This window comes from Ahaetulla prasina, chromosome 2 (genome assembly GCF_028640845.1).
Source record: "Ahaetulla prasina isolate Xishuangbanna chromosome 2, ASM2864084v1, whole genome shotgun sequence".
In the NCBI taxonomy this organism is placed as follows: domain Eukaryota; kingdom Metazoa; phylum Chordata; class Lepidosauria; order Squamata; family Colubridae; genus Ahaetulla; species Ahaetulla prasina.
Genome location: NC_080540.1, coordinates 274,197,063 through 274,211,451, shown reverse-complemented (window position 1 = coordinate 274,211,451; position 14,389 = coordinate 274,197,063). Strand labels below are relative to the sequence as shown.

Genomic DNA, 14,389 nt, shown 5'->3' with positions numbered 1-14,389 from the left:
ATAGACAACAATACAGAAGCCTCTCTATTGTATCCAACAAAATACCCTGGGGTTAACAGGATCGCTTCCCCATCATACCTGTATCCCTTCACTTTAGAGTTTTTGTTGATTTTTTTAAATTGACTTTAAATTCTGCTTTTTGTGAGATTTCATAGACTACTTTCCAGATTCCAATATGTATAAATACTGAGACCGTAGAGAGCTTTGCACTGGAAAACAACTCTTAGTATTGGTACGTAAAAGAGGGAACAAGAGGAATGCATAAATTAAACATACATAAAATTGAAACTAAAAACATGGTAGGTGAAGATGAAGATAAAGATAAGTTATTAAATTTATATGCCACCTGAGATTGCTATTGCTATTTTTGTTTAATTTGGTGCTAAAAGTTCACCTTTATTTGTATATAACAAAGGCCTACATGCCCTTTTCCTTTGGTTTCCTTGGTAATTACTAGGAAATTTTACTTATGCAATTTGGTTATTTTGTAAATGAATTTTGGAATTGGAGTGCCAGACCATTTTGTAAAAATCTTTGAACCTATTGCAGCCTCTAATCCAAGGTTGTCTTTCTAGGAGCAGATGTAAGATATATTCTACAATATATTCATATATTCTACTTCAAAGTATCCACTGGGAAATACTCATTAATATGTTTGGTGATCATCCTATATTTAAGTAATGTGTTAAGTAGTCAGTTCATAGGAATCAAAATGAAAGAGGTATTCTAATGGTGATTGTAATCTACCAGAATTGTTGCTTGGTTGCTTCAATTTAAAAAAGCATCAGAAAAATTTTACTAGGTGGGACTTAGTGAAGTTCAGAACCTTTTATAATGTCCAGTTAAGATGTTTTCTTTAATTAACAGTTCTATTTCCTGTTATATTAGCAGGGTTTCTGCCTATATAACCTTTGAAATTGTGTAGGCTGAAGACAGTTGATTTCAGTCAAACCTGACAGAATCAAATTATGATTATCATGTCTGAATACAGATTTGTCAACCATTAACTTTGTGTCTATTTTCCTCTGACTTTATTTTTTTTAAGAAAATTGAATTTGTCTAAACATTGTTCTGTGCAGTGAGGAACTACGGAAGGAAGTTCGCCAATTGAAACGTGAACTAATAAAGGCAAAACAAATGAAAGAAAATCCCTCAAAAGTGAAAGAGGATCAATCTGAAGGTAAAAGATGAAGCAAAGTATCACTTCTTGCAATCATATTCTAATAAATAGGATACATTTCCTTATAAAGCATGATGTTAACCTATTAAGAAATATTGTTCGACTTCATTTAAGAAAAGCTTATTTTATATGAGTTAGGTAAACTGAGTTTGCTTCCCTAGAATTGTAGGTTTCAGCAAACATGTATTAGCAGGAGAAGGGGGGAGGAAATTCTGTTACTTAATTAAGTAATGATAGCTATGACTATGTTTTCAAACCTCCTAGGAGATGTGGCTCATCCTTGCCTGTTATCTTCTTTGACAGTTAAATTGATTCCCAATTTCAATTGCTTAAGTATTTTTTGCTAATGCAAAAACAGGAGACATCAAATATTATGTTCATTACTCTTTTCTGTTTTTGTTGTTTTATAATACCGCAGCTAAACAATCAGATTTTAATTTTTTTATTTTTTTTAAAAAGGAAGACATGTCATTAAAAACCTCATGAATCTAATTTAAATAGTAAGGTTATTGATGGTATTTCTACCATCTCTTGAAAATTATGATACATTGAAATTTAACAGATGTATTAAAGATACATTTTTGAAGGTCAAATCAACAATTAGACACAACCTAAGGGGAGGAAAGCACACATTTCTATTTCATCTGACTTTTTCTTCTTCAGTAGCATGCTGGTACATATAAGCCCACTTTGTTCCCACTTTGCTTATTCCTTCATGCAGAAAGTAAAAACAGCAAGCCAGCTTTATACTAGTTTTTACAGTTTTACAAATTTTGATCTGTTGCATCAAGAATATAGATCCTGGATATTATTATTATAATTATTATTATGATACTGTATCTCTTCCTGTTTTGTTTGAGTAAAAAGGAAAAAAATAAGAATAAGCTCTATGCATATTCACAGGGGAAACCATTACCTTTATGTTCACAGTAAACCTAAAGAAGCCATTGATGTTGTTATTATATATATATGTCTAATATACTGACATAAATGAAGACTGGCGATCTTGTGCTATAGGAGGCAAGAAAAAAGGGGTATTCCAGCAGATGCAGTCTCTACCAAATCCAATGGAAATGGATACATGAAAAAGATAGAAACAATTCTATCATTTGAATTTTTAAGCTAAAAAGGGAAATTTTTGTCAACCAGCGGAAGAGAATGCCCAAAAGCACCATATTGGATTATAAGCAAGAGAAATACAGAAGGTTTAGTAAAGTACTGGTGGTTCCAGGGTTCATGAGGGATTCTTCTCCTGCTATTTTGGCAATTCAGCTGGAATATCTGTTAACAGTGGGCACAGATTCAATAGCACAGCCTTTTCCCATTTATGTACAGTAGTGAGGATATACTTGTTTTATTTTGTTTTTTCTTTTTGTAATGGCTTGCCATAAATTAGTCTGAATTGTTTTGTTGACCTGGTTGATCCAAATGGTAGATTTATTTGTTTACTTAGAAACCTCTTTAAATTATATTTCTAAACCATTCTCTTGTGGCTTTGAATATAAGTGTTTGATTCAAATTAGCATCCAATAAAGTTGAATCTTATACAAATAAAGAGTTAAACAAATGTTCTATTCCTTAAACAAATGTTCTATTCCTTAGTCAATTCCCTTTTTTGGTGCATTATCAAAACATCATCTCTGTTGTGAATTGCAAAAATGTAGGGTAAAAGCAATTTGAGTTTTGGGAATAAAGGCAGAGAGTAAAATTCAACATTTGTTGAATATTTGTTGAATAGATATAATAATAACAACAACAACAACAACAACAACAACAACAGAGTTGGAAGGGACCTAGGAGGTCTTCTAGTCCAACCCCCTGCCCAGGCAGGAAACTCTACACCATTTCAGACAAATGGTTATCCAACATTTTCTTAAAAATTTTGAGTGTTGGAGAATTTACAACTTCTGCAGGCAAGTTGTTCCACTGATTAATTGTTCTAACTGTCAGGAAATTTCTCCTTAGTTCTAAGTTGCATCTCTCCTTGATTAGTTTCCACCCATTGCTTCTTGTTCTACCCTCAGATGCTTTGGAGAACAGCCTGACTCCCTCTTCTTTGTGGCAACCCCTGAGATATTGGAACACTGCTATCATGTCTCCCCTAGTCCTTCTTTTCATTAAACTATATAAGAAGCTTGTGATAAACACATGTCCATCAACCAACAAAAATGTAAAATAAAATAAAAACCTCAAAGGGCAGACTCAATAGACCACAAGATTTTTTTCTGCCATCTATTTTCTATGTTTCAACAAAATCTGAACAGAACTATCAATATGTTTGAATAGTGAGCAACATTTTCAATTACTGTGTTTTATTAGATTATGTCCACGAAAGGCATAAAATGCTGTCTGTAAATTTATAGAAAGATAAAATCATAAATTTGGTGTCTTTTGGAGACAATCAAAGATAGGTGACAAAGATAGAGAGATCCTACAACAAATTTTATTGATACTGTTTAAAAAAGCTCTCCTTTTATCTTATGCATGTTTACCACATTGGCTCCTGGCCACTTTCCTTGGTTTGCACCAAAATCAGAACTGACTTGTTTCTTCAAACACATGCCCTGAAATGTGGGGAAATATTCCATAATCCATTAGAATTGTAGAATAAAGCACTGCAAAATGCACTTTTATGTTCCCCATATTCATATTATTTAAAAGAATGTTTCAATGCTACCTTTAACCAGAACAAAGCATTCAGAATAATCTTTGTTAGCTGCAAGACTGTTTGTTGTTCATACATTGGATTACCAATAATAGCAATATTGCTATGGTTAAGTTATAACATGATAAATATCTGGATGCAAGTCTACTTTCAAGCCGAATAACTGAAATGCTTTCTTATTTTACAGCTTCCTTCCCCAAGCTCTTTTTTACGGTGCAACCATTGTCCTAGTTTAAATGTGCCAATTAATGCATGGAGACGTGTGTAGTTGCACAACCAACTACAAATATTTTACTGTAATCAGATGACTTATTCTTTTCAATTATATAGTTTTATTACTGCACATCCTGATACATTGTCTAAGTTTCTGCCATTAATTCTGCTATTAATTTTGAGTTTTACGAGTCCCTTGACCTCAAAGCTACTGTGATGCACTTTAAAATTAAATATAATGGTATTTTTCCTAACAATCATTGTGTATTATTTCCTTGGTTTTTTTTTAAAGAAAATATTCTTGGACCAGCAGTAATTTTGCATTTTCTTTGTAGAAAAGAGTTGGCATTGCTTCACTACTTGTCAACACTGTCCCATTAGATTATCACATATAAAATGTATATGTGAGGAAAACAAGTGGCTGGAGGCAGATCACAATCTGGCTATTAGATGTGAGCACATGTTCTTACTACTACTTGGTTACCATATTTTGGCCCATCAATAATGTCCTTCCTTTGAAATATGTCTGTGTTGTATAGAACACTATTGCATTCTTACCCATAAAATCAGGAAGTAATATTGTTTAAAAAAACGATTTTAAATATCTTAGGAAGTGCAAATATTTTAAAAGCAACTTTAGTTTCTAAATTTCCATAGTAAGAGATCAGAGCAGCAGAAATACAAGTGCCAACAGTTTTAAAATATTTTTGACACCTAATTTTATGATAGGAGGAGGAAATGTACTTCTCATTATTGTGTTCCTTTGTGGTGTTCTCAGGTAAAATAACAGGATTTAAACAGGAAAGCTGTCAATTGTTATTCCTGAACATTGGAGTACAATAGTCTGTTGCTAAAAAGGCAAGTCCTGAAGGCAGCATCATTCAACAATCTGTAGGGCTAATCATGGGCACTAAATAAAAGAGTAATTTAGATTAAGATAAAGTATTAGTGAAAGCAAAAAATCTCATCTTGCAGATAAAGGAAGAAGGAAGCATTTGTTTCTTATCTGTATGATCTAGTGCTGGTTTTAATGTAACCATGTGATTTCCTGTTAAGTACTTATCACGCTTTTTAAATGAATTGCATTATATTACATATGCATTTTTCTTACTTTTTAAAATTTAGTCCCTAAATTTTTTGTGTGTATTATTGAACAATGACCTGTAGGGTGAACTGAGTTATAGAATTTTATCTTAAATATAGTCATCATTTAGGGGATTCTTATTCAACCTTTAATTTAAGGTCTTTACATATTATCTCATTTGTTTTGTTTGTACTAATACGATCTAGCTGACAGACATCCTCAAACTTTTGTTACGATCTTTTCTTGTTTAGCGACTCTAATTTGGTAATTTCTGCTAACTGGCTGGAGAAGGGAACATTCTATCTGCTGCTCAGAAATTATTGCTTGAGGGGAAATATGTAGACTATTTTCTCTAATTAGTCAAAACAACCTCTATTTAAGACAGAAAAGAGAAAAATGATTCAGCTAAAGAAACAAGAACAATTTCATAGCACAAAAACAAATTCATTGAAACATTTGTCAATACTTCTTTAAATAAAAGTGCTTTTGAGGTTCATGAAAAATTGGCAAGTAGAGCATATACAGAAATAGATGATGGATTCTAAAATCTTCATAAGCGGAATGTACTTCAATTTGGATTCAGGCCTGTTTTAGGATAGAAACACGTTTGGGAGCAAAAATTAGCCTGTTAGATCAACACCATTGACTGACTAGCTGTGTTTAAAAAAAACTTCTATATTGTCTACCAGACTGGAGTTTGGGTGATTCTTAGTTATGAAAGGTATTATTATACCAGGCTGGTAGCATTGGGAGATTTTACCAAGCTTTTATTTATTTATTTATTTATTTTGTCACACAGTATATATAAGCATAAGCATGAAATAACTATACAATATATAAGCATATATATAAGTATGAGTATGTAATAACTATATTAATTGGATATAATGAAAGGAAACAATAGGACAGGAACGATAGGCACGTTTGTGCTCTTGTGCATGGCCTTTACAGACCTCTTAGGAATGGGGTGAAGTCAATAGTAGAGAGTTTTTTGGTTAAAGCTTTGGGGATTTTGGGAAGAGACCGCAGAGTCAAGTAGTGTATTCCAAGCATTAACAACTCTGTTACTGAAGTCATATTTTCTGCAATCAAGATTGGAGCGGTTAACATTAAGCTTAAATCTATTGTGTGCTCATGTATTGTTGCAATTTATTTTTATCAAATTTATTGTAATAAAATGCTTTTGGAGAAAAAATCTTATTTAAAGATAGTTTTGTCTTTAAGATACATTAATAATCTAGTTTATTCACCATGAAATGGACCTTAGTTATGTAGCATGAGGCTGTATATTCTGCAATATTAGGACTGTTGGTGAGTCAATGGGGTCAGAGGAGGAGCTGCTGCGGGACAGAGATGACAGTTGCTCTTTAAAAATTATGATTTAAATCAAGTTGATTTAAATCAAGCCTTTTTACTAGTGATTTAAATCCTGATTTAAATTGACTTGATTTAAATCAAATCCACATCAAAAGTAGGGCAAAGAAATATTGCCTAGGGAACTCAGCCTGCAGCTACATAATAGACAGAGGAAGAAGCTCAGAAGGGACACTCCCTGAGAAGGGACCTTCTCAAACTATAAAGAAAATAGTAGAAGATTGTACTTTCAGATTTGCAGGATTCTGTTAATGTAGATAATAAAATAAAGTATTATACTTTATTATATTAGCCACAGCTGCTGTGTTTCCTCTTTGGCTTATCTGGGAGAGAGGGAGTATGCATGTGCACCTGTGTACCTGCCTGCCTGACTCTGGATACGTGTTTTCCCGAAAATAAGACCCTGTCTTATATTTTTTGCCACCAAAAAAAAGGCACCAGGTCTTATTTTCTTATTTAATTACAGACATTTTAATTACAGACATTTGTTAATTGCCTGGATTTTAGTTTGTCAAACTGGGGTCTTCTGAATAAACTTGAATAAGTTTGCACTGTTAATAAGTTAATATTTTATAAGATGTGTATGTCTATGGAGATTCTCAGTCATCCAGGTCATGGTTGTGCCAAAAGTGCTTTTTCAAAAGCCGACTGGACTTTATTTTTGGGTTTGAGGTGTATCCATATATGGTGTTGGCTGAATATCCTTCTGAGCTTTTCTGATATTCCTGCAACATACGGAATGAATAAGCTCAGGAGGATTTTCAACCAACACCATATACACTAAGACAGAAGCTTGTCCACCCCAAGAATAAAACATGCAGACACAAACTGAGCAATGTGATATATGCAGTTCAATGCTATGAGACATGCACAGATCTGTGCATTGGAAAAACAAAACAACCTTCATAAACGCATGGCACAACATAGGAGATCAAACCCATCAGGTCAAGATTCAGCAGTCCATCTGCATTTGAAAGACAAAGGTCATCTTTTGAAGGCAGCAAAGACCATATTCTGGACAGGGAAAACTGCTGTTTTGAAAGAGGGATCAAAGAGGCCATCTGCATTAAGATTGAACAGCCCTCTCTCAACAGAATTGAACAGAATGGAACAGGACCACCTATCTCCTATTTACAAAACAATCCTTTCAGCAGTTCCAAGAAGGTGGAACACCCATTTGCATTATTCAGGTGACCCTGAGGGCACAGATAAACCTTCAAAGTGGCCTCAAGACTTTCAGAAAGAATGCAAATGAGCAGATGACTGCAAGGAATATAAATGCTACCATCCTCGACCATTTGGTCAGACCTGAAGAAGCTTCTTGGATAAGAAAGCTAAACATCTTCAAGAAAAAAGTCCAGTTGCCTTTTGAAAAAGCATTTTTGGGATTAAGATGTATATGTAAAATGACTAATGTAAACTTAAGTATCACAATTATCTTTGAATAAAATGTGTGTTTTCTTTGGTTTCCAAATGGAGAAGAGGAAGCTGCTCCAAACAGCATTGTTGCAGAATATCTTGAAGAAAAGAAGAAATATGAAGAATTGAGAAAGCATCAGCCAAAGAAAGGAACTTCTCGTGAAGAACAAGTAAGTGCCATATTTACTCAAAAAGAAAAAAGACTTTGATTTAATATCATCTTTCACCTGCAAAACAAGATTAGACAGAACCAAATAATCTAACTCCATTCTACATTCACAGAAATACTTAAGGCAAGTCTATTGTTTTACATTATAAAGGAGGGAGAGAAAGGGTTTTTTCTTTTATTTCATCTTTTTCTTTACAATTAAATTTGTGTGCTGAATGCTTACATTAATTTTAAAGCATATTAACAAATCTATTTTAAAACATATTAAAAAATTCTATTCTATTCTATTCTATGGTCTTGACACCATAGCAGAATAGTGAAAGCAGAAGCCTGGAATTATTTGTTATACTTTTTAAGCAGTGTACTGCATCTTCACAGAGCTATATTCAAAACTTGTTTTACAGCTAGTGAAAGTGTTTTAGTAGATGTCTACCTCTTTCAAAGCACATTCTAATGATTGCTGGTTCATAACCTTAAGTTCAGTTCCTTCTTTTTGGATGTGTTTTGTTTGTGGTGATAAATTATCTTTCAGTGACAGACACAGTCACTGTCATCTCTGCAGTGGTAAGGGGCACCTTCTGAATACATGAGCCCTTACTAGCAATATTTCAGTAGGCAAATATATGAAAATGTCTTTTCTTAGTTACAGTTATACTTTGCAACTTATTTGCACCTGATTCAGCGTATGCTGCTGTTTATAGAGGAGAATATTTCACCAGACTAATAAGCCATTGGCAAACTCTCTCTGTTGTATATCCAATCTCCATGATAGGTCCATGGACACAATTTCCAACAGCCACTGAATCCTCTGTGGATTTTCTGTACTATGGTGAACAGATGCAGGTGCAATAGTAGTTAAATCCTACATATTGCATCTTTGTACACTTAATATGATTGTCCTTGGCTGCCTTGTCACCAAGTACCACCTGCATTTCTTTTTAAGATTTTTGCACATTGATAGTGATCACCAAAACAAGGTGCTATTTATTTTTATTTTTAACATTATCACTATTTTGTCAGTTAAGTGATATTCCAGTCTTTTAGGAATTGAGCAGGAAGGGAGGGATTTCTCACTGGGATTTCTCACTGGGGAGATCAGTAATGTCACATTGAAGTCATTCTGCCAATGCTATTCATTTTTTCCGACAATATGTGACCACAAAGTATTTTAAATAATTGCAGTGAATAAGTTCCTTGCCATTAATACCTGTATACATTGATTGAATGAAATGATTATTCCTTTTAGAACGTAACTTGTGAAATCAGATGTTCCCCAGCAACACAATTCAATGGGCAAATAATTCTGCAATAAATGGATTTTTTTGTATGGGAACATTACAAAACTTAAAGATGGGTATGTTGTAAGTATAGCTTACAATATAAAATACAATATAGCAGATAGCTGTATAACCAGTGAAGAGCTAGAATGTTCATTGGCACTACATTCATTGAAGAACAATAGACAAAAATTTATTTGATAAGATAAGTACATTAAAAATATAGTTCAGAGTTTTTTTCACAAAATACAACACTTCTATACAATATACACAACTCTCTCTTGTGAACACTAATACTGTGTAAAGCACAATGTCTGTGGAAATTCTCAGCCATCGAGGTCAGGGGTCTCCAACCTTGGCAACTTTAAGACTTGTGGACTTCAACTCCCAGAATACCTCAGCCAGCAAAGTTGGCTGAGGTATTCTAGGAGTTGGAGTCCACAAGTCTTAAAGTTGTCAAGGTTGGAGACCCTGGTCCAGGTCATGGTTTTTCCAAAGGTGCTTTTTCAAAAGGCAATTGGGCTTTCTTTGTTTTTCCTTGAAGATGTTTCGCTTCTCATCCAAGACGCTTGTTCAGTTCTGACCGAATGGTGGAGAATGGAAGGATTTATATTCCTCATAGGCATCTGGTCATTAGCATTCTTTCTGAGAGTTGTTGAGGCCACTTGGAGGTTTATGTGTTCCCTCAGGGTCACTTGAATAATGCAAATGGGTGTGGAACCTTCTTGGAACTGCTGACAGGACTGTGTTGTAAACAGGAAAATTGTGGTGTTGTATGCCTCTCCCTCTATTGAGAGAGGACTGTTCAGTCTTAATGTTGATGACCTCTTTGACCCCTCTTTCAACCCTGGTTATATAAATTGTATATAATTATATAAATATAAATCCTTCCATTCCCCACCATTGATAGAACTAAAGAAGCTTCTTGGGCAAGAAACAAAATATTTTCAAGAAAGAACAAAGAAAATCCAGTTGCCTTTTGAAAAAGCATTTTTGTGTAAGGCAAAAAGCATTTTTGTGTAAGTATATTGGGCATGTGTTAAGCATCATATTTTAATTCCAGACACTGGCGTTACTGGATCGATTCAAATCAAAGCTAAACCAAGCAATATCAGAAACACCTGAAGATGAAGTATCTGAACCTGAAGTGGAGAATGATGAAGGATGGTGAGAAACTTATGAATTCAAAATAGCTTTAAGTACAAAATACAGAATAGAAAATATTTTCAAAATCTATCTTCAGGATTTTAATTTTCTCTTTCCAATAACCCTAACCTAATTATAAACAAATTTGTTTTATGCAAGGATATTTTTTCCTTAACAAAGAGAAAAACTCCTCTGGTAAGGGATAGATTTCATCTCTACTTCCACTCTCAATAAACCTAAATAAGATTGCCATTTCCTTACTACAATTCCTTAATAGTGTAGACAAAACTAACTTTCCTGCATCAGAACTAGTGAAGCTTATAAGTAAGTTTACCTTTCACCCACACTAACTGTTACAAACTTCATCACACAAGTTGAATGATAGGGTTAAAATCTATCCTTTCCAGTGGACTCCAGCAGAAACCTGGAGACTGTGAATTCTAATCCTTGCTTAGGCACAAAGACAGCTGGGTGACTTGTAGTAATTTTTTTTTCAGCCTGGAAGGCAGTGGCAAGCCAATTTTGGCAAGCCATGAAAACAGGAGTCAAGGCTAGTACACACACACGCACACGCACGCACCATACAAACACATATATTAAAAACCCACTACCAGTAACAATAGCGCCCCCCTCCCCTCCAGGTAAAATTGTGTATATCAGACCATGGTTTATTTTCAAGAATATAGTAAGCCTAAAAGAGGACAGGGTATCCTTTTCTGTTAGAGAGACACAATGCATTATAGGAAATATGGCAGTCGGGAGTGCTTCCTATCAGTGGGTGAGATCATTGCTTTTTATACTGTTAGTTTCTTTAAAAAAAACTCCCCTCACACACACATTCATGCACCACTCATTTAGTCAATTCTCTTTCCGGCTTCTTGTTTGTTTGTTTCACAACCATTGCTGATTTCTGAGCCAGTGCACAAGAGGAAGAAGAAAACAGACAAAGCAAGGATTCTTACCATGGGCACATTCATTTAGCAACATATTGAACCTAGGGCTTAATCAGAGTAAGCCTACTGCTGAGAATATGCACACAAATAAAAGTTTATTTTGTATACTCTAGATTAAGTTGCTTCAGGATTGTGTCTTTTGGAATTTCACTAACCTAAAAACTATAACAAGCATGAAGCATTTTTTGGTTGAGAGATTGGTTTGGGAAGAAAAAAAATATTTTTGGATTCAAATTGTTTTTTTTCCCTCTTCAGTGCCCTTCAGGTTGAGTGGCTGGATCCAATTGTGGCAACTTCGAAGGAATTTTTAGTGTAGACTTCCAACCCACTCCTCAAAAACTACAGCAGTGTGCTTTGAGATGATTTACTGAAAGTGTGTGTGTATGTGTGTGTGTGTGTGTGTGAGAGAGAGAGAGAGAGAGAGAGAGAGATTCATAAATTATATGATTGTAAACCATTTTGTAGGGTATGGTTGCTGCTTTTATGGAAAGTGAAATCAAGCCAGCAGGCCTTGCACAACTGTCAGGGTATGTTATCTGAAATAAAATGATTGCCTGTAAGACATTCTTTTGTGTCCACATGAGTGGCCACACATTGAGGTATAATTTTCATTTTCTGTCAAGATAGAAGCCATTACCAATTTGTTATATTTTCTTTTATTTGGCAATCTTCTCTTTCTGCATTTTTGGCTGAATTGTCCTGTTGGCATAGAATACAGCAGACATTTGGGTACTTTTCAGACGTATTTGACTTCTCTGTGCAAAAACATTTTTTTAAATATTACAACTCTACTGTAAACAGTATGTATGGTGTTTGATAATTACTACCAGACATTACTATTTTACAAGGCATTTGAGGAAGCATTGTTAAAAGATCTAAAGCAAATTTGATAGGGTAAAGTTTCATTCTAAAGCTTAAAATCTCTTATTAGGACATACCGCTGTCATCTGAAACTCAACAGTGCTTCTGTCTGTTTCATGGTGCTCTCGTCTCTCTTACAGCTATACAATGTAAAATGCATATAAAACACAGGTCATAAATGCCAATGTGACATTTGCAGAACTGTTGATGGAGCCCTGTGAAAACCTATATGACCCTCTGCTACATGACACATCTGGATTTGGCACAGCAATGGCCTTTGCACCATTTACTCAGCATTTCTTGGCACTGGCTGACACTGAGGTGCCTAATGCTGATAAACAGCAGCTAGTTTCATGACCATTATTAACAAGATGCCCCTGACACCTTCGGGTTTCATTCATTTTTTTTTAAGGTTTATAGCTTCAGTTATCCTCCTTTAGCGCAGAGTTGTTTAATTTCTCAAAGAATTTTTAATGAAGGCATTGCTCATTCACTGCTGCTCAGCACATTTCCTGAAGGAGTATTGATTTAAGAGCATTACATACAGCTATAGGGACCTTGGAGTCCTAGTGGACGATTGCTTAAACATGGGCCAGCAAAAGAGGTAATACGATCTATGGTTGTATAAACAGAGGCATAGAATCAAAATCATATGAAGTATTAGCACCGCTTTATAAATCCTTACTAAGACCACATCTGGAATACCGCATCCAGTTTTTGGTCACCACATTACAAAAAAGATGTAGAGATTTTAGGGGAAAAGTGCAAAGAAGTTTATTAAAGGCCTGGAGACAAAAACATACAGAGAGCGGTTGCAGCAGGGGTGAAATGCTACTGGTTCGCTCCAATTCGGGCGAACCGGTAGTAAAAAAAAACGCTTTAAAAAATAAAAAAAGAGGTTCCAACAATCACAGCTGTGCTGCGTGATCGTCGGAACTTTTTTTTTACTTTTTTAAAGCATTTTTTTACTACCTGTTTGCCCGAATAGTCTACCTGTTTACTAAATAGTCCTGCACTTATAATATCACTGCCAATTAACCATACCAACGATATATTTCAGTGTCTGCCCTTCAGGGTAGGTCAAAACAGGAAATAGGATCTATAAAAAAATATCAGAACCCTGTGGATACAGGCTATAAGCAGAGGTCTTCAAACTTGGCAGTTTTAAGACTTGTGGACTTCCAACTCTGGCTGGTTGGAGGATTCTGGGATTTGAAGTCCACAAGTCTTAAAGCTGCCAAGTCTGAAGACCTTTGGGCTACAGTAACAGAATCTTGAAAGCCTGACATGGTTTTCCCTCCCTCCCTCCCTCTTATACCAGAGTGTTAAAATGGAATCACTTTAGTATACTCTCCTCCTTTCACACTTAAATCATGCTTTGCTAATTGTCGTGTTCTTTTTCCAAAGTTCTCTGTACTCATCTTGTAGCAACAGTGACCTCAGAAGGCAGATAGAGCACACATGCATGTACATCCCTGCCTCTCACTATCATCAAATATATATTCACAATGCTAAGTCAGGATTTTGAGCCATGTTTGTCAAAAAACCATAAAGGCCTGATTTGTATGCAATGCTAAGGCAGTATAGACAAGGTCATATGCCACAATATGCCCAAAAGAAGCAGTATTTGGCTTAGTTCAATAGATGAACCTACTGTGTACATGTGTATGTGAGATAAAAAGGAAGTAGGACAGTGATGGCGAACCTTTTAGGCACAGAGTGCCCAAACTGGAAGGCGTGCACGTGCAGGCCAGAGCGCCGGAAATCCGACAACCAGCTGGCTGACGCACATGCGTGCCTTGGAAACCTGACGACCAGCTGGCTGAGCTGGGGTGGCGGTGCGCATACCCACAGAGACGGCTCTACGTGCCACCTCTGGCACTTGTGCCATAGGTTCGCCATCACGGAGGTAGGGGGAAGATATGACAGCCCCTTTTTGCATGTCAGTTTTCACATCAAATCAGACTTCTTCTGGGATATGAGCTGGGGCGAAAAGACATGCCTTGGTAGCTGCAGATTCCTGCTTCTGCTTTTGTTTAGCAGAACTT

The 14,389-nt window shown here is 35.4% G+C and overlaps 1 protein-coding gene across 2 annotated transcripts in view; it reads left to right on the top strand.

Moving 5' to 3' along the window:
* Positions 1-14,389, top strand: part of CWC27 (CWC27 spliceosome associated cyclophilin) — a 112,300-nt gene that overhangs the window by 72,295 nt on the left and 25,616 nt on the right. The window contains exons 11-13 of one of the 2 annotated variants that reach the window (XM_058169612.1): positions 1,080-1,180; positions 7,999-8,105; positions 10,445-10,548. In XM_058169612.1, the coding sequence (XP_058025595.1) occupies positions 1,080-1,180; positions 7,999-8,105; positions 10,445-10,548 (312 nt within the window). Of the gene's footprint in view, positions 1-1,079; positions 1,181-7,995; positions 8,106-10,444; positions 10,549-14,389 lie in introns of both variants that reach the window. The other variant, XM_058169611.1, reaches the window with a different exon arrangement.